Below are 19,251 nucleotides of genomic sequence, written 5' to 3' on the forward strand. Positions count from 1 at the left end.
TATACACCCATTTATATGTGCATAAAGAGACACACATACATATACCTCTATCTGCAATGTATACCACAGTATGTCTGTATCACATGAAATAACCTATATGTGAAACTTCATGACTGAACAGCTTCCAAACCTGCGAGCAGTACAGCTCCCTTAACATGTTATTTCTCAAGTAATTGACATGTCACTGTTCAGGCTAGAAATCTTTCCTAACAAGCTATACTGTCTACAGGACACAAACTACAATCCATCATGTTGTCGCACTTTGACATACAGAGAAACTATTGTTTTAAAAAGGTAAATTGAGCATTAGAACTCCAACAGTAAAAGTAACTCTATATTGAAATATTTTCCCAGGAAGCACACTGAACTTAATCATTAGAATTTCTGAAGAAGAAACCAGATAAACAGTCAATACAGGTAGGATCAGGCAAACTCTTATGACCCCATCCAATCAAGCCAACTAACAAGAACCAGCAAACACATTTCTTACCCAATAAATATCATGTGTCTTTCACAGAACTTAGAAGTAAAGTAGTATTGAGAAGTACATTATAAGGCCAACAGTGTCAAGATTTCAAAGCAGAACCCCAAATATTGCAGAAGAAATGAAATTCATAGGCTCAAAAGCAATGTTAGAAATGCTTAAGTGCAGTCGTTTAAACACCTTGGGATAAAAGGGAAAAATCTAGAGAGTATCCACCTCTTCTTCCAAGAAAGGGAAAGCTTTCTGACACTAAGTAGTTATGCTTAACAGTCAATATAGCAAGCACACCACACTTTTTTTCCCTGTAAACCTTCCACTGAATGTTTTAAAGTTTAGGAAAAAAAACACCAACTCTGCCCAAATGGTAATGTTTTGTTTATATATTGTGACAACATACTGTAAATGAAAACATGTAATTTGAAAAAGCTTTAAAATAGAATTTTTAGCAGATACATTTCACACATAGATGTGCATTTCTACTTCTAATTTGCATGCTAAGATTTCATTCACCAGCAGGGTCTCTGCATTTTAGTTGCGTTGTCACAAGATTGACAGAGAATGGTGAAGGCAATGACACAGCTGTGCTTTATCATTTCAGACTTCTACAGTAAAATCCTCATCTTGGTTAACCAAAGATAAAGCAATTGTGCATTGATTCTCTTGTCCTGCCCATTTGCAAGCAGAGGTGAACCACAATTTTAAGAGCACCTTGCAACAAGTCTAGCCCAAGTAGCTCTTAGCTTTAGAGTTTAATGACAGATTCAGCCTAAGACACTAATTATCTTCCAATCTGAGATGATGTTTAATGAGGCACGCATGTGGAGAAGCTCTAGATTGCAATATTGTTCTCCATCTATAGCAAGAAAGGAAGGAGACTTATCAGTCCTTACGGGAGGAAAAACCAAACACCACCACTCTACCAGACCAAAAAGGGTCACAATCACCACTGAGATCAAGACCTGAAATTATCACAGTACAAATGTTGGAAAACTTATATGACATCTTCATATGTCTTATCAGAGCAAGAAAACAGATATAACTGATACAATTTAAGAAAAGGATGTCAGAATTTAAACACACAGTCGGAAAAAAACTATACCACACAAGCTAAACAGTTATAAAAAACAAATTTTGGGTACAAACTACTAACAGACTTTCAGCTTCTCAGAATAACAATAACAGCTATCTAAAGTGAGGAAATCTAATTTAAATATTACACGCACCGACGTGCAAATGCCATTAACAAATTTGCCTTGACAAGTGAGATAGTGGGAAAAAAAAGACTGCCTGTTAGGCCTAAAATCAGAAACATCACGAGCAGCACATCTTCTTTCGCTCCTCTGGAGCTGAGGAAATTACAAACAGCATTCATAGTGCAGAAACACTCGATATATCCACAGAACAAAAAGAGTAATTTCTGTGGGGAGTTTATATTTAATATCAATACATGTACAGAGTTGTACTTAGGTTTAGGGAATGAATCTGTCTCAGTTCCAGCAATTATGTGCTGGCATACATGTTTTAAGAGTAATTTCAATCCACATAACTCAAGTTATTGAGACATTAAGAATCAATTATAAATGACAAACAGTGCTTTAGGAGCCCAAACTGCATTAGCACTATCACTAGTGACATGAGCCAGTTAAAACTCCTTTGCAAAGCCCAGCACAAAGTCATTGATCTCCTCAGTGACATATCAGAACATGCAATCTCTTCCTTGCTTTGTGAAGCTCATATTATCTAACTCATTACTGGCTCAAAATCTTTTACTTCTTACAGTCAATTGCCAGCAAAAGACCAGTTTTCTGAAAAAGAAAAAGCTCTTAAGCCCATAAGATTCCTCCTGTTTAAATCCTGATAAGTGTTATGCTTGTTTTTGTTACCTGCCTAAGTTCTGTGTGTACCAACCTCCTACTCACTCTGAACTCTGTTGTCAGTACCAGCCTTTTCATCTCACTGTTCAGGTAAAATGATAGTACATTATAAAATATAAGCTTGTTAGTTGAATGTGAACTGACAGATAAAAATATTTTAGAAAATAGAAGTCCTAATTTCAGAAACACAACCAGAGGTATTAGAGGTGATCGGTGAGAAGAGCATTGTGTCCAGTGCAATATGGATAGCTCTTCCAGAGTACTGTAGAAACTCACCTTACTTCGATGTTAATTTTGAAAATAGAACTTATAATTACAAAATCAGTATCCATTGAATAAGCACACTGCAGCAAAACTTCCTGGCAAAGGTATAAGGCAAATTGCAAGTGAGGCTAAGGAAAGAAGTGGCTGGACTTTTATATTATATTCACTGCATCCAGATTTGGACGTGTGAACTGAAACATGCTCAATTCTGCTGTGTTTTCTCCAAAAGTCCATAATTTCCACTGTCACTATTTCTCCATAGTCCAATTTTGCTTGGTTTGTATATCGAACTGATATACACACAATGTAGTTCAATGTGAAGCAGCTCTGGCACACTATAGCCCGTGGTGCACACGTGCAAAACTTGTGTTACACCAATGAAAGTGCAAATTCAGTAACAGAGAAAGAGGAAAAAAAGATGTAGGAGCTGTTTTGTAGCCTTCACCTCTCTCTTGTGGCTGGTATTAAGGAATTCCAAATAGATTATGTAATTTGAGAAGCCATTTAAAGCAGTCTTCAAATCTGGATTAGTTTAACTACAGTCAGAAATTATTAAATGCTTTAATTTCCTTAATGAGCAACAGCCCATGAAAGTAATTTTAACTTTTCTTTAATTTTGCCCTTGATATTTGCACTTTGGGGAGCTGAGTGGATCCTTAAAATGCATGCCATACAAAATAACTCTGTTTAATGCACAATCCAAAAAGTAGCTTCAAAATACAGCTTCAGAATTCAGAACTACTACCATTTTGCATACCATTTATTACACATTAAGACAGCAACTAAATAAATCCTTAAAATCTTCACAGACTGGGAAAATTTAATAGGCAATTTTGCAAAGTGCAAGACAATCCAGAATCCTACCGAGTCTCCAACAGGACCTTTTGCAGAAATTGCCCATTGGAACTACAACACAAAAATTATCTGTGAAGTTTTTACTTCCCCATCTTCCCAACTGACACTTGCCAATGAAGGAGAACACGGCTGTCAAAAAAGTCCTAATCAGATGATGCATAAGCTACCATCAATATGGCAATGCTATAAGCAAATACAGGAATGTTACTAGAGGAAAAAAAAAAAAAAAAGCTTTCCAGTATTTGATGTACCTAACTGTGTATTTACTACATTCAGAAAAACACACGGATTTTCTGACATTTCAATATTGCGGTTTATGTGAATGAAAGGAATGATAGAAGTCACTATACAGTGCAAGATTGACTTTTGATTATGATGCAAAATGCCAACTTCAGATTCTATTATGGAGAGAAAAGTCACAGATGCAGGCATTAAATTTCTCACGCCAGAAGGCATTGTCTATTTTATATTCACTAATGTGCCAGATTGGGCAAAATCTGTTTCAACAATTTAAACTCTGCAAGGTGGAAAATGCTGCTGATCTCTTTGTAAAAACAGTTTCTTCTGCTGCAACAAACTATAAAACTCTTTTTTTTGACAGAAAAATGACTACTACTTATGAGTATGTTCTAAATTGCTAAGCTTTAAAGCAACAATGGCACAGAATGTTTTAAAATATTTTCCCCACTCTAAATTATGGCATTAAATCACAGTGTATACATATATACAGTATACATACATATGCAAGTATATACACATTTGCATTCCACAATGCTTCTGACTGTTAACGTCCTTTCCAAAGAGATGCCTCAACCATCAGAACCGTATGCTTGCAAATTAAAGAAATAATGTTTTTGTGTCAACATGAGTGAGGAATCTGTGCTCCTGTTATTGGTACTTCCTAGTTTCCTATACAGACATAATCCAGCACCCCAAGGCACCTTTCACATTATTTTACTCAGAATGTCCTGTGTTTCTTTTAACAATACTTTAAAAGAATAATTAAGTGGTCTACCTTTATACCGGGTAGAGAATTCTGTATGTTAAACACTGGGAAAAAAAAACAAAACAACTCATTACTTCTGAAAGAGACTTTATTATCTATACTGGTGCTCAGCCCTTTGCTTGGAGTTTAGCTGTTCTTGGGAGTCCTACATAACTGCTCAGCTAACCCCAAAATCCATACTCCATCTATACATACAAGGTATCACTTTAACTTGTCCAGCATTTCAGTAGAACATATAGAATGGCCAATGGCCAACTACAGATAAGAGCATTCTATACCCAACTGTTTCTGAAATAAACAGCTGTGGGACAACACATGCTCATAAAACTTCATATAACTCTACCCATTCTAGTAACTCCTACTCTTGGGAGACAAAGCAAGAAGGTAACGTGTCAAGAACTGTTAAACTTAGGAGGAACTGGACACAGTGTCCAACTCAGACATACTTTAAATACAGGCACAATGTTTCAACACCAACTCTGATTTATAACTGTTGCTCTTTTAAAATCTGAAACTAAGTTGTTACAAAATATAGAGCTAACATTCCTCCTCTTGATTCTGTGTGTTACATGTTTCTCTTTTATATAATTTCTGGGAGGTTTGACACTCAGAGCCTCACTCTCTCAGCCTGTCTCCATAGCAGAGGTGTTCCAGCCCTCTGATCATCTTCACAGCCTCCTTTGGCCCCTTCTCCAACAGGTCCATGTCCTCTCATGTTGAGGCTCCAGAGCTGGAGGCAGCACTCCAGATGAGGTCTCACCAGAGCACAGGGGCACAATCACCTCCCTCCGCCTGCTGCCCACGCTGCTTTTGATGCAGCCCAGGATACGGTTGGATTTCTGGGATGCATCCACAGAAAGGTATGGGAATTTGTCAGGTATTTAATAAAATCACAGGTTATAAGACGGTAAGAGCAAATACCATGAAAAGCAGCAACTGGAATAACAAGCAAAGGGAATGAGGTAGAAATGTTTCAAAAAGGCTTTGCAAATTTTCAGCAGTAGGTGAACAAGAGGAAAACACTGCAGACTAGGGGAATGTAAGTGAATATCACTCCCAAAGTATCCAGTTTGTCACAATCTTGTGGTTTTATTTTTGTATTTAATTGGTTTTCCTTTCATTCAGTCTGCCTCAAGTAAGAGTGAATGCTTTTCCCAATAATCTCTTGATAGTTAATCAGTTTGACCTTCGCTTATACTTTCCAGAATAAAACTGTTTCCTAATTTATTTTTACTTTTCATAAACCTCTAGGTTGATCCTCCATCTTTAAAAAGATCAAATATTTTATTATATCTAATATCAGATTATTGAAGATTTTAGTACATGTATGGGCAGTTCATTTAATCCCATTGACCTTTTCATATTAAAATCCAGTTTAATGCTTTATCTGCTATTAGTTAAAAAAAAATCATACATTGTTCAGAAGCTGGTTCTTTATTCTTATATGAAAATTAAAGCAAAACAATACTTTGTTTTTTAATTTACATGGAACTGAGAAAATGCACAAAAAAATGTAAAGGAAGTTGAATAAAATAAGTCTTGTATTTTGAATTTTACGTATAGTTCAAGCTACTAGGCTGCCTTATACCTTAGAAGTAAGCAGTATACATCTCAAGTAATCAGACTGTCACCAGTTTAGCTGATATTTCCTTATTTAAAATTCATACAGAGATAATTGCTGGTAGATTTCCTTCTATTTTATGTATAACTAACTGATGCCAACATCCTCATATCTGTAGCTGTTTTCTTCCAAAAGAAGCCTCCTACAGGAAAAATAAACCTATTCATCCATCCCTCAAACCACTGGTTTATGAAACACCAGACAATAAACAGGAAGTGAATATCTTCTCTTCCACACAAAGTGCGTTAACTTCCTACACAGAAACAACGACTACACGGGACAGAACAGATGAACATCATGACCACATGTACAGAGCAGATGAACATTAAAATTAAACACAACCCCAAAAGTACCATGGGGAACAGTTGAAGCAAGTTGCACAAATCACATTAATTCTGCCAAAAATCTGCTTTGTTACAGAAAACAAAGAAGGGCTGAAAGGGAAGTTTTGGTCATTAAAAATGAACAGTAATTTATGCTTCTGATAAGAAGTCAGCACTGTTTCTAAGAAACATAATGAGCTTTTATCTTACAGAATGAAATACATTTGACTGCAATAAAATCTTTTTTTCCTATATACTCTAAGCATCAGGATTATTACTGACTTTGTTCCCCATTAATATGCTTTCTCTCTTTTGGATGCTGTAGCTTAACTAAACTTAACTAACTCTTTTGGTTTAATTCCTCAAGTCAACTTAAAGAACATCAGAGGCTTTGAATCAAACTATAAAAACCTCAAAGCTGCAAGGTTAAGTGTTAGCCACAATTAATAAAAGCTGATCAAATGTGCCTGGTAAACCATAAGGCTTTGTAAAGAATTTAACAAGAGATTCAGGATGAAAAAGATTAAACTTAAAAAAAAAAAAAAAAAAAAAATCACTTCCAGCAAAAAAACTATTGAGTGGTAAAAAAACATTTCTGGAATTTCGATCAGATGATAAATTGCTATTTGCATAAATAAAATTAATCAATATGTTATTCTATCATAGTGACACTTACGGGGTAAGTTTGAGAAAATTGTGTGACTCCATATCAGAGGCTGGGAACAAACAACATTGACAGCAAACAGAAGCAATAGTAATAAAAAAATCTCTGTGTGATATCCATAGTAGTACTCACACATAAGTAGCCAGCTGTACACTCTTTAAGCATGCACCTTTATTTTTATATATATATATACATATATAGTCTCTTCAGTCTCTATACCGCCTTAAAAAACAACACCATCCTCAACCCTATATAGATCAGTTCTATTTTGTCAATAGACATGAATGCCAATGATGTATTCATCAGCATAGAGGAAAGTGAAGCACGGAGACATTTCATCAATACAAATAAAGCTTAGTGTACATGCAGAAAAAAAAAAAAAAAACAACATAGAAAGGTACTTCTGAAGTTTGAGAAACAGCAAAAAAATTGTATGACAAAGACAATCACACAGATCTCTGAATAAGTTGGAGACGAAACAATAGCCAAGTTAGGTTGATTGATGAACTACTCCCTAAGTCCTTGGGGAAACGAGAGTTCCGCTCTCTCTACACTGAACTTTAAGATAGAAAAAAAACAAATGATGGCCTAATTAAACAAGTAACTAACAGCTAACAACTGCACTGAAGAGAGACACTGACTGATAACACTGGGAAAAAGAAAAAAGGAGAAAAAAATTTGCAAGAGAAAACCTGGATAGAGCTATTGGAAACTTCTTGACCCCTCTCCTTCCCTTCATATTCTTGTGCTCCCCTAAGTATTTATCTTCTGATGAGTCAGTAACGCCCAGTCAAAATAAAACTGTTCGCATTGTCTTCATCAACCACTATCACCCAGCCTTCGTTTTCCATATTTGAGCAACAAGGGTGCCAAGCAGCACAGTGTATTCCACAGAAAAAGATAAGTAACAATGTACAAATTAAGTTTTCCATCAGATTCACCAGGCTATACTGGTGATTGTCCAAGAATAAAAATCAGTATTAACTGTTGACTGTACAGGGTAACTATGTATTTCATATACAGTCTAGTAACTTCAGGAAGCTTTTTGTTATTTTGCATTCATGTGTTAAATCAAGTGTGAAAATTAGAAACATACTGTGCCTGTTCACACACGCACACACAAGTGTTCACTCGCAAGCAACAAGACTTCAAAGGCTCGATGGTAAATGAAATATCATCATTAAACAGGTTAGGCAACTTCTGACATGTGATTTTGCAAGTACTTCACTGAAATATGCTGTACTGTTTCCACAAACTACTTGAGAAGAAGTTACTTCATTACTGTTTTTCCCCCTCCTCGCTTTTTCTCAGGTCAATAAATACCAGAAAAGCAAAATCCACCATGTGGATTATCAATGTTTACAAGTTACATAATCCTACGATCTAAAGTGAAATGTTGGAAGTATTTAATGTCAAAGCAAACAGCTACTACCATTGGGTGCTTTATCATTTGCTTACCTTTACTTGCACTCTCAACATGCTGCAATTCATCTGGAAATTTTAAGATATCCCGGTAATTCTCCTCACAAATTTCCGCCAGAAAATGCAATAAGGTTGTTTTCTGGTCTGATGATTTAGTATCTCGAATCTAAAAAGTGAACACAGGAAGAAAAAAAGAGAATAAAACCCCCATTGTTTTTTAGTAAAATGCTTAAATAAAGTGAATATTGTGGACTCCACAATTTTTAGCTGAAGCAAAATTTGAACTGTACTACTTTATCCTAAAGACTTTCAGTCAAATTCTGTACAGACACATGAAATAAATGCAACCTGCCTAACTGGAATACAAAATGACAATAAAAAAGCAAACATATCCTAATCGCCAGTAAAGGAAATTCAATATATCCAGTTTTATTTATGAAAAGCTGCATGAAAATTGTGCACAGTGTGAAGAAATACGTAATTGCATATTTTCGCTATTCTCTCAACTGCAGAGGCGATTTTTAGTGGTCTAAAATGATATAGTCTTCTTGAAGGTGATGAGACCCTCTCCTCTCCATTAACCTGCTACAGCAGTTTATTATAAAGTAATTCTGAAATAATTGTTAAAATACAGGGCTAGTGGCATATTTTCAAGTAAACATAGATACTTGTGGCTAAATCCCACGGCAGGTTACACATGTACGTGAAAAGAAATATCACAAATGTAAGAGAATGAGAAAATGAATTTAAGTACAAATTTAGTTTCTCCATTTTTATGCAGATATAAAGAATGACTGTATGAGTTGATGGAGGATTTAGTGGAAGTAGAGATTACCCCTTATTTACAACAGAGAGAGTAAGTGCGTGCAAGAGTTCGAGGCAAGTGTACTTCACTTTTTATAGAGAATTAGTATTACAAGTATATCTGTAAAGATTTTTTTAACCACATTTTACTAACTCATCTAGTACAGCTCTTGTACAGAAGTAAGCTACAACGTACACAACAAATGAAATCAAGGATTTATTTAAGAAGAATACATAAATATGTGTGTAAAATCTCCTATTTGTTTTCTCATTCTCTAAATCACTAGAAGTTCTAATTCTATAATCCTCATGACAGGCTTGCCATCGATGTTCAATTTAATACAGGCCTTTCAGCTTTAAGGATTACCCTGTTAAGAATAAATGACTGTAGTCGAAAAACAGGCTTTTAAAAATATAAGGTATTTAGGCAATTAAGAATGCAATTTAATTCATACCGATTCGGTGATTAAAGATTAAACAATGCTTGGTAATGGTATGCAGTTAAAAGGTTTTAATTTGTTATGTACATAGAAGTTTTTCCAACTTGAAAAAAAAAAAAAAAAAGTAGATTTAGTGGCTAAACATCTGCATGGTAAAAAGAAATTGCATTTCAATTTGCCTGTGAACAAGAACTGTGGGATTTTCAGTCTTTGATCTCTCTGACATCATCCAGTGGATAAAGCATTTTTTTCTAAATGGACAAAATTATTTTGCCTTCAGATTACAACCAAAACATGTTTTATCACCACCAGTAACATCATATTAACAAGAGTTAATATTAGCACCTGCTGAGTTGTTCAAAACCAGTAGTAAACAGCCATTCAGATCTTAAACAACTGCGTCAAATTCACTTCTTTGACACAATCAAGAAAAATCTCAGCTACATTCATCCATATTTTCAATAGCTAAGAGACACAATGAGTAACATTTAGCTCCGTTTAATCTTTATAATCAAAATATGTATCTTAAAAATCAAGTTCTAAGCCTACTAATATAGTGACAATGTAAGGAACATAGGTGTTTCTTGAGTATAGTTTAGTAGATATTATTTAAATATAAAAATAGAAATGAAAGATAGAAACTGGAATGCTAACAACAGCATGGCTGTGTCTTTACATTCTCTGTATTCACAGAGTATATTTGCATTCAGACTAAATGTTTTTGTCTTCACTTTCTTTTTATTCTTGCGTAGAATTTAACATTTTTTACTTTATGGAAAAGACAACTCTATAAATTAAAAAGTCACCTGTTAAGAAAGTGAATTTTGTTTTTCTTATACCCAGTTAAAGTGTCCCTACTTCCAATTTATGATCCCTATCTCTCATTGTACTGCTGTCCACTTTGCTGAAAAGCTTGGCCTCACCTTTACAGTAACCTGTTCGGTATCAGAAGGTCACTACAGGTTCCCCCCACAACCTTTGTTTGTCCGGACTGGACAAGCCCAGCTCCATCAGCCTTTCCCCAGTGCGCCAGCCCCTGACCAGCTTGGTGGATCTCAAGTTAATCAACAAAAAAAGATTTTTTTTGTAGAGAATATTGAACACCGTGCTCCATATACAACCCAGAAAATTCTGAGTTAAGGGCAAAAACAAGTCACCACCTGCGATGTCCTGACTATGCCCCCATCGCCAAAGCGCAGGATGATGCCAGGGCACACACACCACTACCTCCTTTTTGCCACTAAGACTCCAGGTTTTCTGCAGAGTTGCTTCCTGCTCAAGACAACTCCCTTGCAGCTGTTTAAGCCTGTCCCAAGTGCGGAACTTTGAATGCAGCACATCACAATATCACCGTGTTAAAGGCAAAAATCAAGATTACAATACTATTATTGCCCTTTGACATAAAGCTATATTGTTCCCTCATAAGCCAGAGGTCTGGAAAAGGGAAAGTTTAAGATGTTAGACTTACAAACCAAATACACTTACGGCTTCTGTTACTTTAAAAGGTTAATAAACAGAAAATCAAGACTAAGTATCTAGTTTCTGACAAAAAGACTAAAAAAAACCTCAGGCACCTGACGTTTAGTCAATGTCTTTTCAACTAAAGAAATGTCTTACTTGTGTTAGCACACTAAGAACAAAACATGGGAAATCAATATATTTTCCCCCTTCTCTTCCTTCAATGTACTTTTACTCATTACTTTCACTGATGATAATTGTAGCTGTGATTTACAGTAAATAGTGATTAGAACTATTTTTTTAATGTGGTGGCTCTTAAATACATATTAACAGGCAATTGAATCAGAAACACATACTTCAATGAAACAGCCTAGGGGTTCTAAATTCCAAGTGATATTGTGGGTTTGTGTAGGAGCAAAAAGGAAAAACTACACCCATTTCACAGTCTTAAAAAAAGAGTTCCAGCCTCAGGACTGTAGGTATGTATGGGCATAGGCCAGCGCAGAAGAGATCCCCTTTGCAAAGGAAAAGGTGGACTGTACAAAGGGTTACACCTCTAGAAGGTGTAGACTTAAGGTATTTCAAATTTATTTATTTATAAAGACACTAATACTACGGTATTAGAATTTTCAACTACAGGTTTTGATTCTGCCTTTATCTGAGAGACAGAATTTGGGAATAACACATGTAGTTAAAAAAAAAAAAATCACTGCATCAGTGTAGGCTTCAGAAAGCAGCTTCCAGCTGAATGCTAAAGCACCGATTTGAGTGATCAATACTATCAGATTCATGTTTGGGAAAGGATTAAAGACTAATATACACAGAGCATAATACAGTGCACCCATTCAAATCAACTAATATACAGAGTATGATATTGTGATGTTTACGTCTGCAGCTCAGAAACAACATCAATACAACAAAAATATTTCAATACATGTAGTCTATTGGTAAAGCATTTAAAACATACAAATCATACCAAAATTTACTTCCAGACTTTTTTTTTTTTTTTTTACTGGTACTTCTCAATAAGGTTTTCAGGTGTGAGCATTAAAAGTTATGGATAATGTAAGGGGAAAAAATGTTACGTTTTAACTACCACTAGACTGTCGTTTGATTATTATAACTATAAAAAAAGCTTTCTATTGATTTTTCTGAGATTATATAATTTTTCATATCCCAGAAATCGTTCCCACCGTAACAGAAAGGTGGCTGGTAGACAATAAGTGCACGCTAGTCAGATAAACAGCTTGCCTTGTCCTGTTTGCACTGTTTGAACAAGAAGTCACATAATATTATGTATTACATAAAATATGCATTGATCGAGCTACAACACTACAAAAGCTTTATTGAAACAAAGGGATCCCTGCTGTTAGTCTTTACATTAATTCACCACAAAACGAACAGGAGTTGTACCCAACATCTGCCTGAAGCAAACCTCTTCTCTGTCAATTCAGTTTCTGACTGGCAGAACTTTGAGGGTTCTCCTGTCCTTGATAAGAGACAGTAATTGCTGCAATAGGGTTCCGAATAGCAGTTGGATCATTTGTACACATTAATCAAACACAACGACTGGTAAAAAGATTTACCCTTAGTGAATTACTACAGCAGCCTCCCTGAACTTTACTACTTGTTCTCTCGTATTTATATTTTCAGTGAGCACTTAACATTCAGGCAACCGTGAATGCTCTAGTGCATCCAGAGCAGCTGCTATTGTCTGCCAGCCTCAATACAGTACATGAATTCTAATGTCGATCTCTCTTATTTGAACAAAATTAAGTTCTCTGTCTTCTGCCAAAGGTTGTTTACAAATCATTTCTTTCTTCAATAACATCATACACTGCAGTATGACATGCAGAAGGATAATCTGTATTTAAGGATTTGCAATTACTATACAGGCATTAGCTTTTTAGCTATGACCAGACAGGTGTGAATTCATGCTCTCTTTTCTTTATTATGTTTTAATAACAGTTGTTACACAGTAACAAAATTCTGTGTATGAAATGACCAGCTCTGTTTTAAGAACATTTATTTTACAAAAACAAACATTTATCCCAGATCAATACCTGCCTTTTTTCTTTTATTTTTTTTTCAGATCATATAGCATAAGTAATATACCTGCTAAACAGACAATTAATTTTAAGATTGTTCAAAGATGATAAAAAGATATGATCAGGTTTTATTGAAAAGTTAATTCATCATGTTATGATACCTCACTATTAAAACCACTCCATGTGTATTCTGCACAAAGAACTGCATACACACCGACGTGTGCTCTACCTTGTTGACAGCGTGTCCAAAAAAAGAAAAAAAATAAAAGCTATTAATGATACAATTTCATGTCTAGATTTTGGTGAGACCTTTTTGCTCCAACAAACATCACTGTCTTTGTCTTATTTTATTTTTAGACATCAGCTTATAACAAAATATACCTAGCACCCTAATGCAAAAGCACAGTCAACATTTTATTAGGGAGAATGTTTTAGTACATCCTCAAGTCTCACGGGGTCGGGGGACAAACTGTTCCTGAGCACTTCCCTCAGAAATACCTGCCTTGGGAAAAACGTCTTGTTTCTCAGGACAAGGTTGAATTAAACAGTCATAGATTTTTGTCTCACTTATTTTAAATGGAATTTAGCAATAAGCACAGATAGCTATGCTTCAGCAATTATTCAGGTCAGTAGAGAACAATTTGCAGGATAAGTCAATCTACAGGAGCTGTGTCAACATCTGTGGGATTTGCATTGACAGCAATTCATAAATCTATCATCTGGAGTGCAAGAATACTTTCCAAATCTACACCATGTTAGAGAACCATTCACACACATTCATCATTCCCCCTCCCCACATTAACAAGTAGTTTTCTGCTTAAAACATTAATCTCTTTTAGATTCCACTGCTACCAAAAAGAAAATCCAGCACTAGCTTTCTGAAAAAAATCCCTCAACTTGGCCTCTCTTTAAAAAAAAGCTATTAAAGAATGAAAGTATTTCTCAGGTGATGGTTTTTAATTCTACCAGAAGTTAGCAACATCTTTGTATTAAACTACAGCAAGCAGAGTCTTTCTCTACTGAAATATGTCAGATCAGACTTACTGTGTATTTGAAATATTGTTTTCCCCAAAAGGTTAATTCTCCTTGAGTTACACAAGATTTCCTCACAGTGCCCAAAAAAGGGACTTGAAACCTGAACACTCTAACCGAACCAAACAAAAAATAACTGAAAATTTCCTCTGCAAGACTAATGATAACTTTATTTTTTTTAAGATGTTTATAAATGTTGCATCACGTTATTTTAAAGATTCTTTCAAAGGTACTTTACAAACTGAGAGATGGTCAAGTTCAGATCGATGCCTTACACACATTTTACCATATGAACAAACAAGCACTGCACATTAAATTCTGAAGTTTCATTGCATCCCATACTTGGCCACCACCACTGAAGTTAACCTAGGATAACAATGTCCATCTTGAATCCCAAATACTGATTTCTGTGGCAGTGCTTGAGGGACAGCTGGGTACAACACGGGAAGAAAGATGAGTAGCTAGAGCTATTTAACATATTCAGAGCTCTATGCACATTCTATTGACAATATGAAAGCTGAACAAATTCAGAGGGACGAAGCTGTTCTACTTGTACACTCCAGAAAGAGCCAGAACAGGTTCAGAATTAAACAAGTGCCTTAATTTACCATTGCACTGAGAAAGACAGCTATAGCAGGGGACTGTCCTACAAGTGTTTACTCTGTATTAGTTTATCCATTTTAAGAAAGGAGGTGCAGCCAGAAAACTACATTAATTGAATGTTTTCCCTCCTTAAGGTACTTTCTCACGTGTCATGATTTTAATGAATCTGCCCTCACAAGTTTCATAGCTTCAACTTACCTTGCAAAGAAAACTGATGTTAAAACCAAGAGACTGTGCGTTTCTGGAGCCAGAGTTCATGTAGTTTCCAAGGAACAGCACTAGCTCTAAAAGCTTACTAAAGCTTTCACTCTTCTTCAGCTCTTCACAAGCCAGTGTAACCGCCATAATGTCAGGTTTGATATTGTTTACATGCTCTTCAAACATAAGCCTGAAAAGGATCCCGTTGAGACGTGACCGCAACATTTTCACTGAACTCATCTAAAAAATAAGACACATGAAATCAGAACAATAAAAAAAAAAAGATTATTTACGCCAAATAGAATACATTAAAAAAAACAATATTGTGCAGCCAGCAAGACTACAGTTTCTGTATGTTTTCATTGCCTGCCTTGTATTTCCAGAAATCCATACCTGCCTACAAGTATTTTTTCCCCAAACCATACATTTTGCCTGGAATAAAATAACTAAATAAATCAATATGTGAAGGGACATCTTGAAAATAAGAGGGTGCTTCTTTGTGCTACCAAACCATTTAACTTGTGAATTGCAAACTCACTGGCAATAAAAGCACAGTGTCAAAACCCTTCCTCCCAGCAAAGCCAGTTCCACCACTTAACAAGAACTGAAGATCAGCCCAGTTCATTAGACTAGCTACCAAAATATGTCCACGTCTTTCCTGTTTTGCACAAATGATCACTAATATTTCCTCCTCCTTAGCAGCAGTCTATAAGTCACAAGATATATTTAAATTTCTGATAAAAATATGTATTGAAAATTTTTAATCCACTTAAAAATTTTCATTTAAATGCAAGAATGATTACCTTCCAAATCTACCTCCTAATTTTAATTAGCAGAATACAGAAAGATTTCTCCCCCAATGTATTCACTATCAGTGGAGTTCCTGAAGCACTTTGTTCCCCTGAAAGAAAAGCTTTGTTATGTGTCAAATCACAGATCTTGGCTATCACAACAGACAGATTTTCACATGTTCATGTCCCTATTGCCCAAAGCTTTACCTTGGCTCCTTGAGGAGCCACAATTTTTCTACTAGTGTTATCTACTACAGACAGCTACCAGAAGCAGCAGTAATAATTTTTCAGGAAAGATTTGGGTGGCCTGAATAATGATGAATTCATACTAAATTGAAAATAAATGTAAAGGCACTCCAGATGGTCTCAAATAACTCATATGATCAGACTGAAACGAGGAGAAGGAAAGGATCAGAAAAACGTTTCAGCATAACTTGCAATCTTTTTTTATACGTCTCCATTGTCACAAACTTCTCTGTGAGCCTCTATAAGCCGATATCATGCAAAGACTTGAAATATTATTCTTCTAATCATTCTGTATTTCAGAAATATTGTACTGAAAACCTCTGCCTTGAAAGGATCTCCCTTCACTGAGCTGCTGTTGATGGAAATTAAAATTAATCACATAATTTGCTTTAACTTCTGTAGAACAATCTCCAATTACTGATTTTACTCAAAATTGCACTGAAAAAGTTGAGAAAAGCTTTAGATGCTGTAAAACAGAGTGCAACAAAACATGCATTAGCGAACAGAACAGTATGACTTACTTGTGAAGAATAACACTTTACAACTTTTCAGCCAATTTGTACTTTCCTTCTTTTTTAGTGCTGTGAAGTGTCATGGAACACAGACCATTTATTTGTTTTGCAAAGTAGTTTGGCCACCAAACCAGTAGTAAGTTTTAATTTCATTTGCTGATCTGCATAATATGAAATTGTCAAGGTACTTGAAGAATAAGGGCTGTTTCAAGTGGGTTGTTTCCTTAGAATTCAACACATTTTTATATACATTATGCTCTTTATCTATCAATAGAAGATCACAAATGCTGTTTTATTTCCTCCTTCCCCACCCTGCCCTGGTTTGTCTTTGATATGTGTTTCTAAATACACACATTCAATGGCTGATAAATACCTTGAACTTAAAGGAATCTCATGACAATACATAAGGTGCAATGATTATATTCACTTGCGAAAAAGATAAAATTGTTTCTAATTCTACAAAATTAGTGTCAAAGGCAGACAAGAAATAACACTTTCAAATAAGTGCATATAACAGCAAGCAGTAGCTTTCACCACAAGCAGTTAAAGCAGCAAGAAAATGAGTATTTCTTTTCTAGCTAACTGTGAGCACTGGACTGCATGTCATTATTTCCCCTTCTGGGCTTTCATAAAGGTCCTTGTCTGAATTTTCTACCTAATAAAGTTCTTTATTCCATTCTTTATTATTATCATTCAATTCTCAAGCCCAGTATTAAAACTAGGATCAAAGGTTATTGGAGAAAGAGGCAGAAAGCACAATTAAATTTGCCTCACTTCCTAAGGAAAAAAACTGAAATTCCTATAACACGAATTTGTCAACTTGCTCAGACAACTTACTGAGCCTCTTACCTAGAGTATAATAAACAGTTGCCTTTTATTTGCTAGCAATTTTCTAGAAATATTAATTCTTCAGCCGCTCTAGAAAATACAATGAAGCAAAACAAGTGGCAAATGAATTCAATTAAAGTGAATGAGAGACTCTAAACCAACGCAGGTGCAATAAACTTGTACAATTCTTCCCACCTCATCTATCACCCAGCAAGGAGTGTTCAGGATAGTTAATCCTGGTTATACAGCTAAACGGGTCACAGAATCTGCAAGTCTCTACAACTACAGCCACTCAGTGAAACTTATCCTCTTGCATTAACAAGGAAATTGCTGATAACTCAGTTCTTAACAGCTGTAGGAAACTTTGCATTCACTAGAAACCAGTAAAAACAAACCCTTCTACTTTTCCAGAACACACAAGGAAATGGAATTGTTCGATCAGTTCCAGTCACTTGTTTTGTTGGTTCACTAAAGGCTTAAAGCTTGCACCACACAACGGTGGGATGATCTTTTTAAAACTGGTAATATTCTTCTTGACTTACGAACTCACACTTGGTGGTAAAGTGGATAAAGTTCTCCAAGTTCAAATCCCACTAACCCTACAAAAGTTGGTTTTTTTTAAGCCTGTACTCTGAGTTGACATGAAATAGTTAATACTCACACCTTATAGCACAGATTAGAATAATATATAAACTGCTCAACCGGCACTGAAATTGAAATCAAGTACCCTTATTGAAGTTGCAGCTGTTCCCATGACATAAAAAAATTAACTCTTCAACACAAATTTTACATTTAAAAATGAGAGAACATTCTGCCTAGCTCACGTAATGCCATACCACTGATCCGGTTAATCTGTTTTTCTTGCTCTACTTCAACATCAATGCAATCTTTTATTTTAATGAAGTTGCATTGCCTTTTTTGATCCCAGGATTTAACTTCAAAACCAGTTCCAATAACTAATTGGAATATATCATTGATTTTGACATCTCATCTACATTAAAATGCAATTCTCATTTTCATTTACGTATCAGATGAATATTAAGTTAATCGGTCTCTTCTAATAAGTTAATACTTTACTAAGTATGTTTTTTCTATCACAAATTTTAAGCAACTTATTTGACATTCATTAAATTTGATGGGCACAGTGATTATCCAATTAACATACTTTAATTATTAACTTGCCTAAATTTATGCAAAAAATGTACACATTTTAAATATCACTTAACATAGTCTTTCTGTCTTCTTCTATCCCTAAACACACTATTCTTAACATCAAGGTTAAGATTATTATTAATGCAAAACTCTGAAATTCATTCAACACATAGCAAAAAAGGACTCCAGTCAGGTAAGGAGCTCACATTCAGCTGCATTTCTTCCACATTAATGGATTGTTCAATTAAATCAAAACTGGAAACAAACTCAGCATTTTAGTAGTATAATTGTAGTTAGTGGATGCTAAAAATAAGACTGAATCACTACCCATAAGGAAATATAATATTTTCTTATTAAACCAGATGGTGAAGTTGAATAAGCAAACAAGCTTCAGGAAACTTAGTCCCTTCTTGAGGCAAACATCACCATTTGGAGATGTTTTATTAAGCAGGTTTTTTTAATTAACGTTTCATTCAACTCCTTAAAATTCCTTCTCAGCCTTTTGTAGTCTCTCATTCCTCAAAAGAATCAATCAACAAAAAAGTGATCATTATAGAGTGTACTGTCAGCAAGTTTGCTGATGACACCAAGCTGGGAGGAGTGGCTGACACGCCAGAAGGCTGAGC

General features: G+C 35.2%; 1 protein-coding gene across 1 annotated transcript in view; it reads right to left on the minus strand.

Annotated features, from left to right (window-relative positions):
* Window positions 1–19,251, minus strand: part of DIAPH2 (diaphanous related formin 2) — a 209,323-nt gene that overhangs the window by 107,833 nt on the left and 82,239 nt on the right. Inside the window, exons 22-23 of the mRNA XM_082061623.1 lie at window positions 15,097–15,336; window positions 8,550–8,679 (exon numbers count right to left, since the gene is read on the minus strand). Of these exons, the coding sequence (XP_081917749.1) occupies window positions 8,550–8,679; window positions 15,097–15,336 (370 nt within the window). The remainder of the gene's footprint in view (window positions 1–8,549; window positions 8,680–15,096; window positions 15,337–19,251) is intronic.

The sequence above is a fragment of the Streptopelia decaocto genome, assembly GCF_964273445.1.
Source record: "Streptopelia decaocto genome assembly, chromosome: 10".
In the NCBI taxonomy this organism is placed as follows: Eukaryota; Metazoa; Chordata; class Aves; order Columbiformes; family Columbidae; genus Streptopelia; species Streptopelia decaocto.